At 41.1% G+C, this 23,809-nt stretch overlaps 1 protein-coding gene across 2 annotated transcripts in view; it reads left to right on the top strand.

The window, feature by feature from the left end:
* The window catches only part of TNIP3 (TNFAIP3 interacting protein 3), a 149,511-nt gene that overhangs the window by 57,836 nt on the left and 67,866 nt on the right, over nucleotides 1–23,809 (top strand). For both annotated transcript variants that reach the window (XM_025199141.1, XM_006019735.3), the window contains exon 3: nucleotides 3,992–4,077. In XM_025199141.1, the coding sequence (XP_025054926.1) occupies nucleotides 4,028–4,077 (50 nt within the window). In that variant the 5' untranslated portion in view covers nucleotides 3,992–4,027. The remainder of the gene's footprint in view (nucleotides 1–3,991; nucleotides 4,078–23,809) is intronic.

Raw genomic sequence — 23,809 nt, 5'->3', positions numbered from 1 at the left:
CTCTTTCCTAAAGGGATACTTGTAATTAGTGATTACCAGATGCATGTAAAATGTGTGATGTGCCTGAAGGAATGAGAATTTAAAAAATAAAAACCCCTCAGATCTTAGCCTGTTAACCTTTCAGTTTAAGTTTTTTTTTCCTGTGCGTACAAATGAAACAGTATGGTTTCATGAAAAATGTGCTGGCTGTGGTTTGAGTTGAAGTAAACATGATTAATAAAGACAGTGATTTCTAAATGAAAACCCCTTTGATTGAAACAAGTGATAATGGACTTCCTGAATGATTTTTTTCTTCCATGATCAGTTTTTTACTGCATCTATCTTGTCTATTGGCAACCTGATAATTTCTCTTATATCTTGTTTTTATTTACAGATGGAGTTTTACACAAGCTTTTGCCCCATCTGCTCCTTAGCGCTCTGCTGTGCATGTTGCTGAGGAGGGGTACTGTGATAGGAGAAAGGTTGTCTATGTCTATCCCAACCATGCAGTTGATCCAATAAAAGCTATTACCTACAAGAATGCCCACTTTTTTCAGTGGTCACATTATTACCTTTCCATTGGAGGTTATGAAATCACACAGGTCACAAGAAGTAGGTGGGAATAAATCTTGTGTTATAAATACAATATAAAAATTATAGAAATGCAGTTGTTCTCCTCAGATTTAAGGAGAAGAGAGAATACTTTTGTAGTCCTTTCCAGAATAAACAGACAGATGATGCTCCACGTTTTAAGACAATTCACTCAGGGCCTGAATCAACTCACAACCTAATCAGTGGGAAAAAGCTCATGGATTTCAATGGCTATTGGATCAGGATTGTAACTTTCCTGTATTTCAGTTTCCTCTTCTATAAAATGGGGATGAGGATATTTCATAAGATTTAGTAAATGACTATCTGCTGGGTTCTTTTGAGATCTTTGACTGGAAGGGTCTATTTAAGTGCCAAGTGGTGATAACAGTACCTCTGGAAGCCTCCGGTTCAGTTTCCCATCTGTTGCCAATCCCATCATTGCACCTCTGTTTAATTTTTTTCATTCCCATTGGAGACACAGGGCGAGAAGGTGACTAGGGATTTATATCCCAGAAATACATTTAGTTCAAATAAAAAATACTTTCCTTATAGAAAATCCCAAAAATCTTTTCCTTATGGAAAAACCCTCTTTCTATGTGAAATTTTGCAGTGTTTTTAGAGTAATTCTAACAAAAACTACTACATTTCTACAGAATCCTAATTATTCAAGTCATAGATCAATATTCTAAATTACTTTCTCTTATTTATCGTAACATATGTACAGACATATAACTTACCATGGGGTAAAAGGGACTTGGACTTTTCCACATATCAGCTTTTTCATAGTAACTGCACATGTGCACTTGCTTATCTTGCAGTAAATGGAAGTGAAACCATGGTAGCACAGGCTGAAGAGCTCTCTACCATTTTGCATTGAATGAGAGAGTGCACATGTGCAGAATAGCCAATGCATGGGAAAGTCCTGTCCCCTTTTACTTCATGTTAAATCGTTCGTATGTACATATCCTCATTAAAGGATAAATAAGAAAAAAAATATCTTTTATGTAGTGCTAAGATGGCCTTGCCCAGTGATATTGCATGCATATCCAGAACAATGAAGTCACCCAATCTGAAAATTCTGAAAACTAGAAAATACAGAGTTAAAGTAGATGTACTGTACACACAACCTTAACTTTGTTGTTTTAGCAACTGGCTGTGTAAACCATGGTTGTATGGTATTCGCTAGGTTAGGTGTACTGGTTCGTAGAAAGGTTACATGGAACAGTTTGGCAGAGCTTAGATAGTGATAAGTGGTAACTGAGGAGACCAGTCTCTGTATATTGATGACCTCATATTCTAGACATATTCCTGTGTGTGATCGAAAGGAAAGGAGCATGTATTCTTTAAAAGGTCAACTGTTCCACATTTTAGTTCTGTATTTGGTAGATTATATCACTACTGGGACAGAGGAGTCTTCTTGCCAAGGGTTTTGTAAGTCACTGCATGAAGGTGTTGTGTGGGTTTGATTAGGGATAACTGAAAGTATATTATTAGATGGCATTATGTAGAGAATGGTAAAGGAATGAAAAAAATCAGCAGATGTAGTTTATCGTTCTGTGCAGTGGGGTAAGTATTTGACTGTGGAACAGGTGACGGATAGCTCTTGTTCAGTACACTTAAACGAGGAAGAAAGTAGGTATATTATAGGCATATCAGAGCATCTGCCAGGTTAAGATAGTCCACAGAGTTCATGCCTTTTCAAGGTTTGACTAAGCAATATGGTATGTGAACTGCTCCGTTCATCTGAGTGGGTGTTCCAGACCTCTCCTTCCCCAAATGCCAATGCCTGAGTGCCTGTGATAAGTATGAAGCATGTCTGTGTGTCCTCAGCCCACTGTCAGTGCTGTGTTTGATGCATACTTCCAACCTGTCTGTCTCCAGGTCTCCTGATAAAGGGGTAGGATTTCCCTTGATGATGACTGGCTTGGGGGCCAAAGAGAGAGGGGTTCAACACTCACAGGGTAATGGGGTACCCCTAGATTCTTAGAACATACATAAAGGACTATTAAGACCCCCTCCGATCCAGAATGGCAAGTCCCTCTGATCCTGGTTCCCTTAGGGGAGGTGGCAGGGAGAAATGCAGGGATCTCTCGGATTTTGGCTCATCTGAGGGGGCCAAAGGGGAAACCCTGATTCCCATAGCACAACAGTCGTGTGGGGAACAGAGGAGGGGCACAGTCCCCAGTTCTTATGAAGGGGAGAGAGGGCTCAGACACCCATCCCAGATTCTGGTACTTGCACAGGAAAGAAGAATATGGAGCTGACAGGTTCCTCATCTTGAGACCTTCCCCCAACACACATAATGCTTCTCTCCTTATCTGAGTGTCCATAACTCCTTTCCCCTCCCCCAAATCCTTTTCCTGATACCCTAAGACCAATTCTAACCCCTTCCCTTCATACAAGTCTTCACTCCTCTGTCCCTCCCTTCCTCTTCATACAAGCATTTGCATGTGGAATGTCTTATTTTTTTAAGAATAGCTTGCAGGCCACCTGCATTTTGCTGTTCTCATATGGGAATTCCATTAAATAAATAAGAGAATATTAATGGTGGACATGTATATTATGGCATCTGTCTTCTTTTTTCTCTTTTTCTTTAGGCTTCTGCTAGGGGTCAGATTCAAATTGACCTTGGTAGAGTGTAGGGCTCAAATTTAGTGGCTGGTGCATAGGCTCTTGAGGCACTCAACTTGGGTAGTAGGGAAACCAACAAGTTTTGTGCCTTCTTGTTGACCAAGTTCATGCATGCTCCGTGTAATATATATGATCATTAGACATACCCTTATCCAGGAGACCCAACCCATTTCCTGAGTGCTATTTTCAATTTTGTTTTCCCAATATATTAACCCACATTTAATTAATATGGTAGATCTTAAATAAGATTGAGACTATTTGAAGCATGATCTGAGATGTAGTGTGATATGTCCGCCCCCAAAAAAGTTGGTAATCTTTGTCTACCTTAAGAAAAGCCATTTTATTTACTTCCGGGGGCGGGGCTGTATCCTGGAAATCAATCCTTTGCTAAAAAGACCTCAAATTTAGAATAATAAGGCTCACCTTGTGCACCATATTTCAGGGCAATCCAAGTAAGCGTGTGGATTTTTCCATATTTAAAGGCTTGAACTTTAGATACACTGCTCTGCTACAGCTTAATGATAAAGGAAAAAAATCAAAATGATATTAATGGGTCCTGTATTATTCCTGTGCTCTGCAAACATAGATCCTGCTTTGTGCTTTGACTCTGCTCTACACTGAAAGGATTCTCAGGGAGAGGTCCTGCTTGAAGCTGCCAGAGACAGACTCTATGCTGTCACCTTTCTCCTTCCCTTCCTGCCCCTCCAAAAAGAGGATGACATTGGATGGAAGACAGCATATTCCTAGTTTCCCTTTCCTCATGTAACCGTTTCCTTTCCATTTCTGATAGAGTCACTGTGAGCAACTTAAAGACAAGAATAAAGATATGAAAAATTCCCTGAAACTGGATACCAACCAGTCTGCTGAAACCGAAAGGTATTAACATCTCCTTTTATTCTGTTATATTATGTCAATTCTGAAAAAGTACAATGCAGTGTTCTCTATGACCAGAATACCTCCTACATTTTCTATTACAGCATCCACCCGTGTTTCTGAAATTTTATCTTTTCCCTCTCTATGGATAAATTGCTTATTCCTGCTTCTATACATCTGTTTGGAAGATAATATCTGTGCAGTTAAGCCACATAAATAGGCTAAATAATTGAATGTACCTACAAGTATTGTTGGCTACAAATGTCCAACTCGGGATCCTTAAAATTCTGGTTTGTTAGGTGGATTGAAATACTGTAATGAAGTTAAATCATAAACCTTGGGGCTGGTCGTCCCCCCCCACACACACACAGAGTAGCGAGCTACAAGAGTCAGGTATACCTATCCCACAGGCGCTGCAGTCTGCCATCGATGGCCAGTCGAGGCTTCTTTCAGTGTGGTGTTATCCTCCAGCCGGATGGTCCTTCTGGCTGGACAGGTCGGGTGCTGGTCAAGTTGGAGATCAAGAGGGTGCCGCTGAGGGTCACTTTTCACTGCTTTTTATCTGTTTCATAGTTTCATAGTAGCTAGGGTCAGGAGGGACTTGAACAGATCATCTAGCCACCGCTTCCCTGGGAAGTTGGTTCCAGAACCAGTCTGTCCTTGGCAGACTTTGGTGACTCCCCAGTTTTCAGGTTTGCCCAATCCAGGGGTCATTGACCCTCCTGGGACTTCCCCCTCGGTGGCTGCTGGATGGCATCTGTCAGCCCCAGGGGTCATCCGCATGTACGTGCAGGTTTGGGAGTCCATTGATGAATTTTGAATAGGGCTCTGGGAGCGCTCGATCTGGAGAGATTCAGCCCAAAAGTTGTTCCCTGGCATTGATTAACTCATACCAGGGCTTCTAGCCCTTGAATAGTGAAGTTTAGAGAATTCCCGGTTGCTACACTGTCTCCTATTGATTTCTTCCATTGGTTGATCTGCGGTTTCCCTAGGTGTTAATTGCTGCCTGCCACTGTGTTACGCATTCAATCACTGATTCTCTTGCTCTTTCAGGGGCCCGCCTGATACAGGGAAGCGGCAGTTTAATTCCTGCCCTTGTTAACATTGTTACAGTGTATAACTTACTTCTGAAACTAAACACATTTAGTTAAAAGATGAGGAGCATAAAATATAAGCTACAAGAGTAATGCCATAGCACACAAATAGATAAAAATACCAAAATACAAGGAGAGATACAAAATGCACACATACAAACTTTAAAACACAATTCCTTATCTTATACTGAAAGAAAGAAGGAAGAAAAGGTAGAAGAAGAGAAACATATCCAAAGAGGGGAGAGCAAATGCAGGCAAGAGGAAAAGGGGGCTTTCTGCTACAGTATTATCTGCATTAGGGAAAATATGACCCATAACTAACTGCCCTTGTAGTATCACTAAGAGTAGCAGTGGTACAGGCTATACCATGAGTTGGACCTCTACATTGCAGGCTGTAGTGATGCACCCAGCATTGGAATTATGACAATAGTAAACTGTTCCGAGAGTTGCCAGCTAGCCATAACGGCGGTAAGAGAAAATGCTACGTGGTCCAGTGAATCCTAATACTTAACATACTAATCTCTGGCAAAAATGCTTAAAGGTAAGTTAATAAAAAGCTATTTAAAAAATTAGGTATAATATGTATGCTAGATGAATAAGAAAATATACAAAAAAGGTGTTGATTGGACTTCTGAAAGGTTTTTAACAAAATAAAATAAGAGCACATCGTGAATTTAGGCACTAGGAAGTTGTTGAGTTTGACATTCCAGGAGACCTAGACTTTTATATTTCTCTCTCAAGTAGTTATAACATGGACAGGTACAACGCAGGCTTAGTCATACTATGCTGCCAGTGTAACTTGACCATGCTCTGGAAGAACTACTATGAATAAAAGAGAAATTAACTTCCATTTTATATTCTCATGCCATTGTGATGGTATCTTCACTAAAACTAGATGCCGTTTATGGGCAGTTATGTAGGTATTTTAGTTACATGGGCACCTGTTCGCCAAATCTTAATTTCTTTTCTGTAATCCACTGAACAGCTATCCATACTCTAATTTGGTCAGTAAGCAACTGAGCTGTTTCTCTTCTTTCATCCGCTGTGCACGTTTAATTTCCCAAGTCCTAAACTATAATAATCTTCTTCATGATATTTTGTATTAATCATAGATGAATCTCAGCCCCACTGGTTCTTAAAGCAGGAACATCCAACTGAAGCTGTAAACACACCTTTATTTGTAGTGGTACAAAGTATATATGTAGTCAGCCTGGTCCTTGACACCCAGTCCTCCACCCTATGAGGGACTGCATTTTACAACTGTGACTGCTCCCAATGGGGTAGAGGGCAGGTTGTCTTTGACATCTGTTGCTCCAGGGCCTAGACTGGGACTGGGCTGGGAGCAGAAGCTGCCAAATATTTCCAGCTCCCTTTTCCCCCTAACTTCTTTGCTGTCCCCAGGGGTGGTGGACAGCAGGGTAGGAGAGCTGATCTTTTCACTCCTGCAGAGATTATGTTCAGGGTGGATCCAGCGGGTGCAGTCACCCCGCCTCCCACACCTTTGATTCCTGGTCCACCCAAAGTTTTTTAAAAACTGCCAAGGAGTGGCAGAAGCATTTCTACTCAGGCAGCATAGAGGGAGTCGATTGACTTCATGGCTCATTATAATTAACTAAATTCCTTTTAAACTTTTCATTCCGCAGGTGTTAAACAACTCTTTTTCCTTTTTAATGGTCTTGATGTTCCACTAATCAAGCTATGCTTTCTTCTACAGTTTGCTGCCTGATAGTGGCTCCTGATAATGTAGCTCCTTTCACATCTCTGTAGTGGCATCTCACAAATGTAGCTCCTAGTTGGGCCTTTACTCACCAGCAAGTGTCAAGTCACAGCTGTTCAGGGTGGGGGACAGTCATCAAAGGTTTTTAGCCTTAAGGTGCGACTGCTTCAAACTCCAGTTAGCACTAAGGGCTTTGCTACACAATAATTTTGGGTGGCTCCTGGAGCTTTTAATCCCTGTGTTGTCCACACATTAACACCTTAAAGTGATGGTAAACACTCGTTATGCAGCTCAAAGTTATGCTGATCCAGGGCAGGATTATCTCTGATCTGCACTATCCAGCTTTTGTTCTTATTAAGGTGTGGCCACTCCCCACAGATGTGTCACTCAAGTTGAGGTCCTCCAGTATCCCACAACCTCTCACACCACCACCTGTAGAGCAGGGATAGAAGCCTGTCCTGCCTCACCAGTCCTCTAGTAGCAACTCACAGCTACAACTCCTAGTCCTGCCTCTGCTCACTAGGCCTTTAGTGCAGTGGTTTTCAACCTGTGATCCATGGTTCCTTGCGAGTCAGAAGACTATGTCTAAGGGGTGTGTGAAAGATGACTATGATCAATCAAAAGTATGTGAATATCCACACTTACAATTCAAAGGGGTCTGCACCTCCGTATGAAACTTTTTAGGGGTCCGCAACTGAAAAAATGTTGAAAACCACCTAGTGGCAAGTCATAGCTGTGCAGGTAGGGGAGAGTCAGAGAAGGTTTCTCGACTAAGTGTTAGCTTGGAGTCTGAAGTAGTCACACCCTAACACTGATCAACATTTATGTGGCTCACAGTGTAACAAGGCCCTTTCAGTGGTCAACATTTGAGCAGTTCCAAATGCAATGTGTAACAAGGCCCTCATTTACTTATCTTGGAGCAAAATGGAATAGATTGTAGGTGCGGTTTCAGTTAATTAACAGGTCCTTTTTATTTTGTTTTCAGAGAAACCAGCTGTGCTTCCATCAAAAACATGCATCGCTTTTGTTGCTGTGATTTGTATAATTTTATAAATTTAGCAACACTATTAAATAATAATTGTTTCTGTTCACATTAACAACACACTGTTTCTCCAGATGTGGCATTTGACAGCCAAACAGCTGCTGGCTATTAAATGTTCCTTAAAAGCTCCATTCCTTTGTCATAAAGGGAACAGAGTGTAGGGACGTTTATGGGGTGACAGGCAGATGTTTTGGCTGGATCAGTTTGTAGCGGAAGTTGAAGTGATTTCTCCATTCTAGTTTCAATACCTGTCTATTTTCACCTCTAATTTCTACCTTGCTTAAGAGGGAAGAAGGATTATTTCTAATATATCACTTGTTTCTCAAGCAATGGCGCTAGCAACTTTTTCCTAGGGGTTCAGGCATCTCAGGTGATTCTGAGTTTGATTGGTTTTCTTTCTGAGTTGATCCCCGGCTCCTGAATACTAAGGCTGGTCTTCCAGGTTTTAAAATAATCCTGATCCATTTGAATTTGTAAGATTTAAGGAAAGAAACTGAATTAAGGTGAAACTAATCTAAAATTAGGGTTGGCAAGCCAGTCAATTTACTGGTTAAATATTATCAGTTGACTGCATTTTTTTTTGACCAGTCAAAGATTATAGCACATTTACAAAAAGCTACTTTTTTAGGTAGTTTTCTTGACAGAAATATGATTTCTTATTGTTTTGGACACATTTCTTAATGAAAAGTATGTGCTTTTTCTGTGTATTATTTGGACCTATTGGCATTTTTGACTGATATTTGACCATTCAGTGGATTGAACTTTATTTGACCAATCAAATACTTAACCCTGTCTAAAATCATCACTTTAGGTAAGAGGGTGAAAAGGGGTAGGGTTTTTAGTAGTTAAAATATATGTGAATATTATGCCAAATAAGTTGATTGTTTACTGGTGCAGTATATTTGATTTCTGTAGTATACTATGTTACAATAAAAGGACAGACAGGCAGGCAGGCAGGCAGGCAGAGACAAACACATATACACAGACACACGTATATATTTGTAGCCATATGAATCTAGTCCAACAAGTTACAGGGTCATCAGATAACATCAGATGGCAAGGTAACTTGCCATTTCCTCTTGGTCAGCCATTCATATTCTTTAGCAGCTTTTTGCTCCCTCTGGGTGGTTTTGTATGTGAGTGGAATCTAGGATCCAGAGTAATTAGCACAGTCACATGTTCTTTGGGGACACACCCCTCTATGGATTTGAAAGCATTATTTGTCCTTTAAAACTATTAATTTAATATCTAAGCATGCTGTAAAATAGTGTCAGTGTACTGACCAGAGGAAAAGTGTTAGCATCATCAGTGTGATCAGTGAAACTACAGTCACGTAAGCAATTGTGAGCAAGAGTTTTTACAGAAGGAATTACAGCAAGGTCCCGGTCCTACAGAGCCATATTTTGAGAGGAAATGAATTCCAGAGCCCAGGGGTTAAGCACGTGCTTCTTCCCCCTGGGTGGGCACTTTAGACATGGGGGTTCTGCTTGACTAGGTCTGCTGTGGAGGAAAGATCCATGTAAAGAAACAATTGATGTATTTTTCTTTAGGATGGATAAAATGTTTCAGATGAAAGTAAAAAAAATCCAACAAAACAAAACAAACATTCCTGGCAAAACCCAAGCAAAGCTTGCACATTTGAAAAAGCTTATTTAACATTTATCCCTATTATTCATCACTCTACGTGCCTTAGCACTTTCCTCATGGGAAGTCTTTTAGAATTTAAAAGAATAAGAACTTTGCTGAAGAATTTTCACCCAATTTGAAGTAGGAGTACAGTTGTACTGGAGATTATATTCTATACATTGCTTAAATATATTATATAAAAATATAACTCTCTACTGAATTCTTCACAGATGTCTGCTATTAAATGCTATAACATGATATCATTTTAGTTCATGTTCTATAGCATTACATCAAAATTCCTGTAGAATCTGACAGATTTTCTGTTGAATCCTTGTTAAATGTTACAGGCCCTTTGTATTAAAGGCTGATCCAGTCAAAACCAGGTATGAAACTGCCAAAATGCCATGATAAATTTTTTTGCAGTGTTTCCAGACTAACCTGAAACAGAAAGAACTAGAAACCTTGCAAAGAGGTGTATTTCTTGCAAGATTTCCAATCCAGTTTTGCAGCTGCAAAAGGTTTTTGATCATTTTAATAAATTAATTTCAGTAGCTGGATTCTGAGTTGACACAAATAGTTCCAGAATGTAGCTCCATAAAAGTCAGTAGAGCTATTCCAGTTTGCAACATGTGAAGATATGGTCATCACCAGAATTCTGGTTGATTATCTGAGATAGGTTTTATGCAATTTACTGTATGCACTGTATGTACCCCACCCACCAACACATACACACACCCAGAGGGAGCAAAAAGCAAATAAGCAATATGCATGGCTGACCAAGAGGAAATAGCCAAGTACCTTTCTATCTGATGAGCCTGTAACTTGTTGGCATGGATTCATATGGCTACAAACTCTGGACCTGAGGTGGGGCAAGAGGCTGTGGGCAGATCCTCAACAGGGATAAATTGTCTTGGCTATGCTGAACCCCACGAGGATGACGCACTGAATTGAGATGCCAAAGAAATTTTGTGTTAATCCCACTAATTTATTTTTATGACAATTTCAGGGCCATCTGTAAAAGGAAGGATGGATCAGAGTGTCATTTTGTGATGACCTTTTAAGAGGCAAAATGATGTAATATAGTCATTATTCTGTAGTAATATGTAGTTACTTGTAAGTTTGGAGGGCAAAACCACATTCATAGGAGCAAAACATGACAAAATATATTTTTTTAAATCTGCAATTTAAATTTTTGAAACTTGACTATAAAGTGAAGAAGTAGGTGAAAAAGGGATTATTTCATAGATTTCATAGACATTAGGGCTGGAAGGGACCTCGGAAGATCATCGAGTCCAGCCCCCTGCCCAAAGGGCAGGAAGTCAGCTGGGGTCATAGGATCCCAGCAAGATAAGCATCCAGTTTGCTCTTGAAGGTGTTCAATGTAGGCGCTTGAACCACCTCCGGTGGCAGGCTGTTCCAGACCTTGGGGGCTCGGACAGTAAAGAAATTCTTCCTTATGTCCAGCCTGAAACGGTCTTGTAGTAGTTTATGACCATTCGACCTAGTCGTCATCCCTTGGGGCGCTCTGGTGAACAAACGTTCCCCCAGATACTGGTGGTCACCCCTGATAAACTTATAGGTGGCCATCAGATCACCCCTGAGCCTGCGCTTTTCCAGGATAAGAGCCCCAGGGCTCTCAGCCTGTCATCGTAGGGTCTGCTTCCCTGACCTCTGATCATACACGTGGCTCTTCTCTGGATTCTCTCAAGCTTCTCCACATCCTTTTTGAATTGTGGAGCCCAAAACTGGACGCAGTACTCCAGCTGCGGCCTCACCAAGGCCGAGTACAAGGGGAGAATGACGTCCCGGGATTTGCTTGAGAAGCATCTATGGATGCAAGCCAGCGTTTTGGTTGCTTTACTAGCTGCAGCATCGCATTGCAGTCTCATGTTCATCTTGTGGTCAATGATGACCCCCAAGTCTCTTTTTTCCATAGTGCTAGCCAGTATAGCACTGCCGAGCCTATAAGGATGCTGCGGGTTTTTCTTCCCAAGGTGGAGAACCTTGCATTTATCGGCATTGAACACCATCAGATTCTCGTCCACCCACTTGCTGAGCCTGTCCAAGTCAGCCTGGATCACCCGCCTGTCTTCTGGTGTGGATGCATTGCCCCAAAGTTTGGTGTCATTGGCGAACTTGGTCAGTCCGCTTCTGACTCCAGTGTCCACATCATTAATGAAGATGTTGAACAGTATGGGTTCAAGGACAGAGCCTTGGGGGACCCCACTGGTCACAGGACACCATGATGAGTGACTTCCATCAATTACTACCCTCTGGGTCCACAGAGCCAATTTTCCAGCCAGTGGATCGTGGTGGACCCAAGGCGACAATTGGCCAGTTTCACCAAGAGGTGATCATGGGATACCAGATCAAAGGCTTTTTTGAAGTCAAGATATATGACATCAATCTCTTCTCCCTTGTCCAGGTGATAGGTCACCTGGTCGTAGAAGGAAATGAGATTGGCCAAGCAAGACCTACCCGCGACAAACCCGTGCTGGCTATCCCTTAAGATGTAAAGGATTACCTTTACTCTGGCACACAGTTAACCTCTAGTATTGTTAGGTCATGGCTCCAGTTAGCCCTACACTTTTTATTGGTCTTGGAGATATGTTGAAGCCATACAGATTAGCTCAAAGTTTTTAAACATGTTCTTTTTAGGGATGAAATGGCAACCAGAAAATAAAATGTTTGCTATTGCTTTTGGGATAAACTGCTAATTTCCTTTTCATCCCTGTACATATCTATGTGTGAATAAAATTATGTTTTGCTTCCACACAACATTTTAATTTCCCCCAGGCATTTCAGAAAGAAAATGCTAGTGACATTCACAGGTCATCTCTTGGTGGGGGAAGTATTGATTTAGTTAGTGTCTCTTCGTCCTGGTGATTCTGTTGATGCAAAATCGCCAGAAGGAAGAGCTGCTTTGTGGAGTTTTCCCCCGGGGAGGTATAGACTAGAAGGCAGTGATGTAATAAGTAGTGTGTGTGTGTTTTTTGTTTTTAGGTCTTCCTTTTCCATACCAACCTTTACTAAGGATCACAGTCCTTGCCAAGAGCCTCTTGACGTCATTTGAGAATCTTTTTGTTTAATTAAATAGGCATTGGTTCAGAAGACATTCTTGCTCAGTAGAAACATTGGTCACCCATTGCGAGACTGCACTGTTTTTACAACACAAAATCTATCCTGATAAAAAATATGAAAAGGGAGATCTTGAACTTTTCTTCAAGGGTTTGCAAGAATGATCTCCCTGGCATTTTTGTTCCATACTGGTCAGTGGCTCCCTCTAGTGTCTGGAGTAGGCAGTCTTCCAATTCCTCAGATTGATGAAGAGATGCTCTTGCACTCAACATCCATCACCAAATATATAAGAGCAGGTTGACTTTTCTTATATAGAATAAAAATCTTTTATGTATTCAGTGATGCATGTATCCCATACAGTGTACTATAAATAGGTTCTATTTTTACTTTTATTACAGATACTAAATTTAAAAGCATATCCTATGTAGTGGAACCAGTTGCAGTAGTGCTGGTGGGCCACTCCAAATTCTACCATGCTGTAGTCTGAAAACTAGTTACCCGTTTATTACTAGTGTTTTTATCAGCCTTTTAAGATTCAAGGCACACCTCAGATAATGCCAGCTCTTAGATTTCACTTTTTTTTTTACTATTGAAAAATAATAGATCACTGGTTGTCAACCTTTTTAGACCTGAGACATCCCTTGATAGACTCAAGGCACCCTTCAGAAAATACTAAGTCTTAGTTTTCACTATTTTTTGACTACAGAAAATTAGTAGTACAATTTTTCTGTTGCAAAGAATGCAGAAAAGCCATAACAAGTCAAAACATTTTTAATGATTTCCATTTGCAATCTCTGGATTTATCTTGTGAATCACATTTGCATACATGATTGTGTGGAAACCCATGGAACCCTGGACAGAATCTCAAGGCACACCAGTGTGCCATGGCACCCAGCTTGAGAACCATAGTAATAGAGTAGTTTTTCTGTTGCAAAGAACTCACACAGAAAGATCACAACAAATCAGAATATTTTTAACACTATGGATTCTGATCTGAAATCTTTGGGCACCTGTAGATGTGAGGAATGTCTACTCTGACACACCGTAATTACAGTGTGTGATTAATTTGAGTCTTTTGGAGTGTGCTAATTGGCATGCTTTAGCAACCTTGGTGTGTTGTGTATTCAGTGTCACCAGACTTCAAAATGGTGGCGGGGGTGCTTTAAACCTCATCAAATGAGCTTTAGTTAAAGCACCCCCACCACTATTTTGGAGCACAGGGACACTGAATACATAACATGCTGTGGGCACTTTAATTAGAGTGGTTCCTGAGAGCCACTTTAATTAAACCACCCCTTCTCCCTCTCCCCCCCACCTCCCTGGAGCACATGTAAAAACACCCTTTGGGTTTATTTTGTGAATCATGTTTGTACACCTAACAGTGCTAACATTGTGTGGCATCCCATAGCACCCTTGAAGGGATCTCCTGCCATACCACCCTGGCTGAAAATCACTGCATTAGAGGAACAGTAGTTCCATTGCACAGAGTATTAGTAGATGACCAAAGTAAATGCTATCTACTAGTAAATGTATCTAGTGTCCTGTAATGAAGTAGTATTACATATCCATGTATGCTAGTGTTCACATGTAAATACGTTATCTTTGAGGGCATATTTTATATCACAGGCAACATAGTGAATATAAAAAGTGCATCTGATGCTCACTGTGGAAGTATGTAGACTTTGTTTTAAATATGGGTGAGTTTTTTATGCAGTGTGGAACCTCTTTTTTCTAGGTCACAGACTCAAACATACCTCAAGTTAAATAGGATGGGAAATTAGCATGTGCTAGCTTTATACTATTCCAGGAGTGGTCAACCTGCAGCCCAAGTGCCAGAGGGAGTCTCTGTCAGTGCATCTACATGAGACCTTTACTGTGCAGTTGACTTATTAGCTGTACAGTGAACATTGCATGTCTACACTTGCGCCCCTATTAAGCTGGAGGTGATTAATTAACTCTGCCTTAGGATAGTACTTGTAAACATTGTGCAGAATAAAAAAGTCCAGAGCAGCACACATTTAGATGCTGCCCCAATTGACTGGGGTGTAAGCGTGTTTCAATGTGGGGGCTGCCTGCCAGGTAGCCCCACACTGAAGCACTCTCATGCCCCAGCCAGCCCCTCCCCAGCACTTTGAGCCAGGGGAGCAGCCCCTGGCTGGCAGTTTGACCCCCCCAGACCTCCTGCCAGCCAGGGCTGCTCCAACCTAGATCAGTTTGCTGCTCTTCTGGATGCATGTGTAGATGTGGTGCCCAGGAGCAATAAACTCTGGAGCAATAAGTTCTAGAGTTTATTCATGTGCACTAATAGAATGTGTAGACACCCCCTGTGTGTGGCACGTGGTAGATTTTGGGAGGGGACAAGCAGTGCAGTGACAAGGCAGGAAGCAGAAGGCAGAGCAGGAGATCAGGTAAAGGAAAGAGATTGGGAGAAACTTAGGGAGGGTTCAGGGATAACGTGTGACAGATTTCATAGACATTAGGGCTGGATGGGACCTCATAAGATCATTTGGTCCAGCCCCCTGCCCAAGGGACAGGAATTCAGCTGGGGTCAGATCACCCAACAAGATAAGCATCCAAGTGTTTCTTAAAAGGTATCCAGAGTAGATGCTTGCACCACTTCCGGGGGGAGTCTATTCCAGACTCTGGAGACTCAGACGGTAAAGAAGTTTTTCCTTATGTCCAGTCTAAAACGGTCTTCCAGCAGTTTCTGACCATTAGATTTTGTCTTCCCTTGGGGTGCCCTGGTGAACAGATGTTCTCCCAGTTCCTGATGCACACCCCTTATATACTTATAGGGGTATGTATGACATGCCTCCCAAAAAGTTTGGCACCCACTGCATTATGCTATAGTCTCAGGCAATTTTTGAGAAGACAAGCATCTAAATCACTGAAACAATTTGGTGCTTCATGGCAAATCTCAGCAGCAGGAGCAAGAACAGAATAGTGTGGAGACTAAATTACCCTCTTGCCTCTACAGGCAATCACTACCTGTGAGGATTCAGCATGAAAGTGTGACAGAATGGCAGGGGGTGGGGAATACTGTTTGTGGTCTGTAGTGTACCCAGTCAGTGGATAATTTGTCCCCATGGCCATCCTTTTAACTCCATGAATAACAGTGACAAAAAAGGTTGGAAAAAAAAAGGAAAGAGACTGAAGCTGTGTCAGCTCTGGTGGCAGAGTTGCACTGTATAGACAATTCCAGCAGCTGTTCAGTCAAAATCAGCTCTGACTCCAAGTTAAAATTGAAATCCTCAAATTACACTCTCTCCCTCTATTCTTTTAAGGCCTCAAGTCATCTGTAAACATGAAGCTTTCATCATAGTTGAACAGTATATTATTTTCAGTATCTTGGTGTCTTCAAAAATGTGGTAATAATCAAGATGTTTATGATGCATATAAGGATTTAAGCTGAGTTGGCTGATACTCCTCATATGGCTGTTTCACATGGCATTTCTGGTGAATCCCTGGTTAAATGAGCATTTTTAGTTTAGTTTTAGTGCTCAGCAATGGAAATCATTATCATTGGAAAATTACCTCTGGAGACTGGCCCTTGCTCAGCCTAGTTTGTGTGTGATCAGCCACACTGCAAAGCCATTAAAAAGTTACTTGCAAGTTAACGGACAATGTTCACTTGCATCTGCTTGGAATATAAATGGAAGCAATGGCACAACTTTAATTTTCCCTTGAGGTAGTAAAAAGGCATGGTCCATTGCTATGACTTATTAGGGCATATCCCATGTTTCTTTTTTGGAGAAGTAAGCTACATCTTTCCCAGTGAATTGTTGGAAAACATATCTTTTTAGCTAAGCATAAGAGAAAATTGTGGAAAGGCACTGAAAGATTCTCAGCACTTGAGTGACTATGTGTTATGGACTTGAGCATGGGCAGTCATCATGTGAAGTCCAGGAACTGGGTTCATGATAGGCCAGAAGCCAAGACCGGAATCCCAGATAAGCCAGGAGCCAAAGCCAAAGTCAGCTTTCATCAGGAGTCAAAGCCAAGTTTCCAGTAAGCAAGTCAAGGAAGTGAAGCGGCATCAGGAACAAACACTGGAGTCTTTGCCCAAACAGTGTACTGCTGGCTGGGGGCTGGAGCATATAGAGTCTGTTTCCTGCGGCTTCAGGGGATTGGTTGCCCTGATCATTCAGGTGGGACCTGCTAGGCCCTGGACCATGATCTGAGCTTATTCCAGTATACATCTTTGCTGCAAAGTTGGCAGGGTACCAGCCCAAGCAAAAGCAGCACCTAGGCTTACTCTATACTCCAGAATGGGCAAACTACCAAAGCACCACTAAATTGAGGTCAGAAGTTTTTGTGTGTGGATGGGAAAATGATTAAGGGCATAACCCAAGAAATAGCCTGGATTAACTCTCCAGGGGTGACATACCTATGTCCAAGAATTTTTAGATGACTGCAATTTTTACATATTAGAATATGAAAGACTAATTCAGTACTATTGTCTCATCAGGGCTCTATTGTTTCCATCTGCTTTGAGGCCTGTACTCCTACAGGCTCTCTCCCTAGATATTTCTTCATACATATGTCCTGAGAACTGGTTGGTTGGTTGGTTGGTTGGTTGGTTTGCCTCCCCTCTCTCTTTTTCTCTCCCTCACCTCCAATGTTTGAGAGTTTTCATAAGTTTTTCATTATGATACTGTTCTGTAAGGTGTGATGCTACATCAGTGGAAATCTATGGCAAAACTCCAACTGACTCTTGTATTACAGGGTAAAATTTTTAGGTGAACAGCAGGGATGTATAAAGTATAAGTAAGGAACAACAAAGGTACCATATTAACAAAGAACAGAGCTAAATAAATTGAAAGACACCAGGTCTTGGATGCAACAACCGAATAGTCATGTATGAGAGGAAAGTGGCTTTTTTGTAGGTGTTAGCTTTTATTGGACAACTATACAATTGGAAGAGAGGTTTGACAAGCTTTTAGGCAAAAAGCACCTTCTGTACATTTCCTGGACCATCATGGATACAGTAACACTCGAACCCTACTAGATTAAAGTCTTGGTATTTCTCAAATGGATCTTTGGCTGTGTAAAATAATGTCATGAAGATAATAAAGTGGTGATTTATTTGAAACCCTAAATTTATACTTCCTTCACTCATAGAAATCTATGAAATCTTTTGTGTTAAGGCTGGCTTTGTGATAGTAAACATAGAAAAAAATCAAACATGATGTCACCAAAATTTTAACGTGAAGTAAAATTTTAAGAAAGCAAAATTGCTTATAGGCAACTTCACGAGAGCAGTGCATTAAACATATATTGAACTCTTTTTTCCCCCCCTTATAATATTTACAGCCTACAAGAAGGAACTAGCATACCAGGTTTTTTATTCTTTTATTTCTTGGCCTCTGCATTCATCTCAGCCTGCTACACCTTGATAGTCAGCATGGCCTGCTCATTTCTTTTTCTTCAGATCTTTTCAGTCATGACAAGGAAATCTTTTCAGTCATGACCTATGACCTGGACAAGGGGGAAGAGATTGATGTCGTATATCTTAACTTTAAAAAAGCCTTCGATCTGGTATCCCATGATCACCTCTTGGCAAAACTGGCTAACTGCGGCCTCAACCTCATCACGATCCACTGGCTGGGGAATTGGCTCCGCAGTCGGACCCAGAGGTTGGTGGTTGACGCAAGTCAAAAGTAGTGTTGCCCTGTGACCAGTGGGGTCCCTCAAGGATCTGTCCTTGGGCCTATACTTTTTAACATCTTCATCAGTGATGTAGACATTGGTGTCAGAAGTGGACTGGCCAAGTTTGCCGACGACACCAAACTGTGGGGTAAAGCATCCACACCTAAGGACAATAGGATGATCCAGGCAGATCTTGACAGGCTCAGGAAATGGGCGGATGAGAACCTGATGGTGTTTAACACCAAAAAATGCAAGGTTCTCCACCTTGGGAGGAAAAACCTGCAGCATCCTTATAGGCTCAGCAGTGCTACACTGGCTAGCACCATGGATGAAAGGGACTTGGGGGTCATGATTGACCACAAGATGAACATGAGCCTTCAATGTGATGCTGCAGCTAGTAAAGCAAGCAAAACGCTGGCTTGCATCCATAGATGCTTCTCAAGCAAATCCCAGGATGTCATTCTCCCCTTGTACTCAGCCTTGGTGAGGCCGCAGCTGGCGTACTGCATCCAGAGGAAAACAGACCTTATGACGAGAGGCTGAGAGCTATGGGACTCTTCAGCCTGGAAAAGCACAGGCTCAGGGGGGACCTGATGGACACCTATAAGTTTATCAGGGGTGTTCACCAGGATCTTGGGAAATGTCTGTTCACCAGAGCGCCCCAAGGGAGGACAAGATCAAATGGTCACAAACTTCACCGCGACCGATTCAGGCTGGAAATAAGGAAGAACTTCTTTACTGTCTGAGCCCCCAAGGTTTGGAATAGCCTGCCGCCGGAGGTGGTTCAAGCACCCGCTTTGAACTCTTTCAAGACACATTTGGATGCTTATCTTGCTGGGATCGTATGACCCTGCTGACTTCCTGCCCCTGGGGCAGGGGGCTGGATTCGATGATCCTCTAGGGTCCCTTCCAGCCCAACTGTCTATGAAATACTGTCTCAGACAAACATAAGTGGTTCCAAATTTCTATAATTTATTGATTTTATTTTATTTTTTTACAAAAACAGGGAAAATAATTTGATTTACTAGAACCCTTAATGAAAATAACTTACACTTCAGTACATGCGAGTTCAGAATTTTCTATTTTCTATCTAATAAGAAGGTATTGGTCAATTTTTTAAGAGCACAATTTAAGTAGTACAAAATGAATGTTGTATTTTATTAAAAGTTTCACTGGAGGAAATGAGCAAAGAAGTTAAGATAGTGCATAATGCAGCTTTATAAACCTTGTGTAGTTGTAGTTGGAAATACTACTTTCCATAACAACTAAATGTTGAACGCCCTCTACAGGTCAAGAGCAGAATAGCTACACTAAGATGATCCAAATAATTTCTCTCAAGTAGTTTGTTCCGTACACTCCTTAAATGCTCTTTAATAGCACAAAACAAGAAATTTGCTTATTTGTGTGCTAAGTCTAATTTTCATAATTTAATGTTATATATACCACAGATGTATTCCATATTGTAATTAACACAACTGGACAATAGTCTTTTAAGATACAGAGGTACAACATAATTAAATGTATCAAGATAAATTAATCAGATGGAATGTATTATCAGCCATAAATTAGCCAAAATTTATAAAAGGATAGTTTCAGCAATTTACAGACGTGTAAACATGTATTAGCCCTTTTTACAGGAAGAGTATAGTATATTGAATAGTTATTTAGTCACATATGATTCATGTTCAAAATAGGTCCTTAATGGCATGAAATGGTTACATTTGTCATTATGCATTTTTTTTTTCTCAATTTTCCCCATGAATTATTTGGGAAATTGGATGGAATATACACCCCCATTATTTGCATACAAATTCAGGAAGGAACTAAACAATTTTTGAAGATAGTTTCTGGAATTTCCAGTAGTGTTGTATAGATATTCCCATTGTTTCTCTGCCTGCTATCTTTCAATAGAAATGCCATTTGCAGGGCAAAATGGATTACCAAAACCTTTACCTTTTTAAACAAAGTTATGCAACCAAATTTATATGAGAACATAATTCTTTTTCACCTCCTAGTATATTTTGAATACAGTAAAGTCTGCAGTGTATGGAAAACCTTCTGGAGAGCTTCCCAATCATTTCCTCACTCTCCCTGTTAGTATCTAAACTAAGCTCAAGAGATGCTAGAAAAAGTAATAGCTCTAAAGTAAACTGGCTGATGACGTTCTAACCACTGCACTTTCTCAGTTTCCTTTCTAATATGGCCTAACTAGATGCTTAAAAGACTGTTGAGGGGGAGGGGGTGAGGAAGGAAGTAGAGGAGGCTAGGAAAAGATACTCTAAGAATTAAGTCACTGCTTTTCTAGACACCTCTTATCTATGCTCTTACTTTCTAGTCTACTCTTTGCATGCCTGTAGTTCCTTGGCCTCCTTTTCCCAGACTGGATAATTTGGGGGAACCAGCCAGGAAATCAGGGATGATTTTAGGTGTCTGGAAATTCTGTGGATAAGCAGTGTTATTAGCCCGTTATGCTGGGACTCCATGAGGGAAAAGCAGTGTGGCTCAGTGTATTCACATGGGCACCTTACATGTTCACATCTCTTTCAAGTTTTTTCTTTATACTGCATCTCTTTACTCCCAGCCCAAGCCTCAGGTTCTTTATTTAGTATAATATTAATTTTAAAACAGCATTATAAAAGGGAAAGGCAAATGGGCCCTGCCCTAAAGACCGTGGTTTCAAATGTAGACACAAAGGAAACAGATGTCTGGGCAGCTCTGAAGGGGGAATAACTTTACTTATATTATATTGTCACTGCATACATACCTACGTACGTACATGCATACATACTACAGAAGGAACAGTTGAGGGGAGGGATTTGTGGTGACTTTTTTAATACTCCTAGAACCAGGAAAGAAAGAGCAGAGTCTTGTTTCTGAAAGGGAATAGCAGTGAGCTGTCTCTCCAAGATTAAGTTAAATACTCTGTACAGGTAAAGCAGCATGAAAACCACAGCAAATAGGGAAGGAAAGGAACATTTTTGTCTGAAAAGGTACTGGGCATTGAAAGCCAGCACATACAATTTAGCAGGGGCATTTTCTGGCTAATCCTGGTCAAATAAACCAATGGATGAAGGTACTTTTTCTAAGAAAATGTCGCTCCTAGTTTGGTCAGTGTAGAAGTCTCCAGTGTTCCCACAAAGGAAGCTTGCAGGCTAAGGGAAAAGAATCAAGCCATCTGTATTTAAGTGCCCAGTATATTTTAAAAAGTCTAACCTTAAGAATTCATGTTTGAAAACCTTGGCCAAGGTTTATAATAGATTTATCATTGAAATACGCTGTTCAGCAGAACCCTTCAAAACCTCCAGATCATAACCCCAACCATTTTCTTCCAGATGTTTTTATAATTTATATTATAGGTTTAATATTTAAATGTAGATTTTCCTCATTAGTTATGTAAATCTCTATTTAATGTCCTCTTTTCCCTCATTGCTCAAAAACGACTGTTTTCATGTTGTAACGTCTGAATGTTTCCAAATGTCATCAAGCACATTTAAATTTTGTTTCATAGTGTGCAATACATTCTGTCATGCAGTGCAAATAGATTTCACACACCAGGCCTATTGACAGACAGTCTGTTGAAGTCTAGAGAAATTGAACCAAATGTTTTTGTCATGGTTTGTGGAGGAGGCATAACAGGGACATCATGATATATGTTGTAGAGTATTTAAAAATACTAATCTTTAAAAATGTAGCCTACAAGATAATGTCTTCCAATATAATGATATACTGGAATACAATATTCAAGAAACTTAAAAATTTTGCTAAAGTGCAGCTTGTCATATCTATATTAGTGCTTTGTAGTTTCATAATGACAATAAGTTAAGGCAAGCTTATTGAGTTTTTCCTCATCTGTTTTCTCTTTTAGTTACTGTGCTAGCCAGCCTTTCTGTGTTCCTTCTTTACTTCTACTCAGTCAAGATAAAAATCCACCCATGAAAGGGGATGCCCTATGTACCACATAAATCCGATAAATCCACATAAAAAGAAATTGAAGCATGTAGCTCTTGGGCTGGCTTCGGAGAAGTGAATTTAATTTTCTGAGCCCAATCCTGTAATGTTTTGAGTACTTTCCCAAACTGGGCTTTTTGATTAAGGTCAACCACATCTCTCTCCCTCATCCTCTCCCCACCCCTCTGTTTCCACCCCTCCAAAGACTCATCATAAACTCCTACTGGAAACACTTCCTTTATTCAGTTGAGGTCTCTTTATGAGAATGCTTCATTAACCCAATGTGTGCATCTTCTGTAAGCAGAAAAATTCAGATTGCATCACTGACATCTAGAATACCACAGTGAAAATGTTCAGGTTTATATATTTTTGACATTCGGGTGGTAGGTGAGAAGTTGCAACACAGCAGAAGTATCAGTTCATCACCAAGTCCCCAATAACACCACTATCTTAAACCCCAGCTATTGTGATGTACAGTGCCAAATAATCCCCGTGGGCTGAAATGCATAACTAATCCAGTATTCATCTGTGGCTGCCCTGTCTTATCCTGATATATTCTTTAACATTTGTTACCTATGTAACAAGAGACTTGCTCTTTGTAATGCACCTTGCTTTTGCACTGCATTCTTGGTTTTTCAGTAAAATGTGAAAAGGTTCAAGTTAACAATGTGATTTGTGTAGCAAAACCCTAGCTCAGCAGAGGACTTAAATCTAACACCATTTGGCAAAGCAGTTAAAATCTTCAGTCCTGTTCAAGTCAATGGAACTTAAGTATGTGCTTAAGGGTTTTGCACAATGGTGAATGCTGAAGAACTTTTCTGGGGCTGTACCATGTACATAAAATGAAAGGAATAATAAAGGCACAGAAACACAGGCACTTCAAGATCAACATTTTCATTTGAAGTAAAGAAAAATATGCAAAATATGTTTCTTTAGAATGATGGGGATCAAACTCTTTAAACCACACAGCATAAAATTCCACTAAAAAAGAATTTACTAGGAGGAAAAAGTTGGGGCCAATGTGAGAAGTTCTTACTTAAACCTAGATTTGACATTTGTGACAGGGGGCCTCCTGGGGCTGAACTCTGTGGCCCGCCCACCTGTCACCATGACAGGAGGCCTACTCAGGGCCGAGCTCTTCGTGGCCCGCCCACCTGTCTTTGGGCAACCGCCCGCTTATCTCGTCCGCCATGCCGTTGATGATAATTGATTCGTATATCGATGTCAATTAAGTGGGAGGCTGCCCATTGTAGTGCCCCGATGCCAGGGGACGCTCTGCGGCTCCGACCTCCCCTAATACCGCAGCCCAAGCCTCACAGATGGCATCTCGGGTGTGGGGCCGGTGAAATGACTATCACCGGCCCCACGCTGGGCCCCAGAATCATCCTATACGACCCCACTATGATCTCTCCTGATCAGGCGGCCTCTCCGCCTTCATCTGGGCTACCTAGCCCCCCCGAAGCCTTGTTCCCATCTCGGGTGTGGTTCCCCTGGAACCTTTGGCTACCTGGCCCTGGCCCACCTCAAGGTCAGTCGGGACCCCAGACCCCCGGCTCTTGGGCGTCCCTCGCGGTGGGCCCC

The sequence above is a fragment of the Alligator sinensis genome, unplaced genomic scaffold (assembly GCF_000455745.1).
Source record: "Alligator sinensis unplaced genomic scaffold, ASM45574v1 scaffold544_1, whole genome shotgun sequence".
NCBI lineage: Eukaryota > Metazoa > Chordata > Crocodylia > Alligatoridae > Alligator > Alligator sinensis.
The sequence above is the reverse complement of the archived record's forward strand: the minus strand, read 5'-3'. Positions and strand labels throughout refer to the sequence as shown.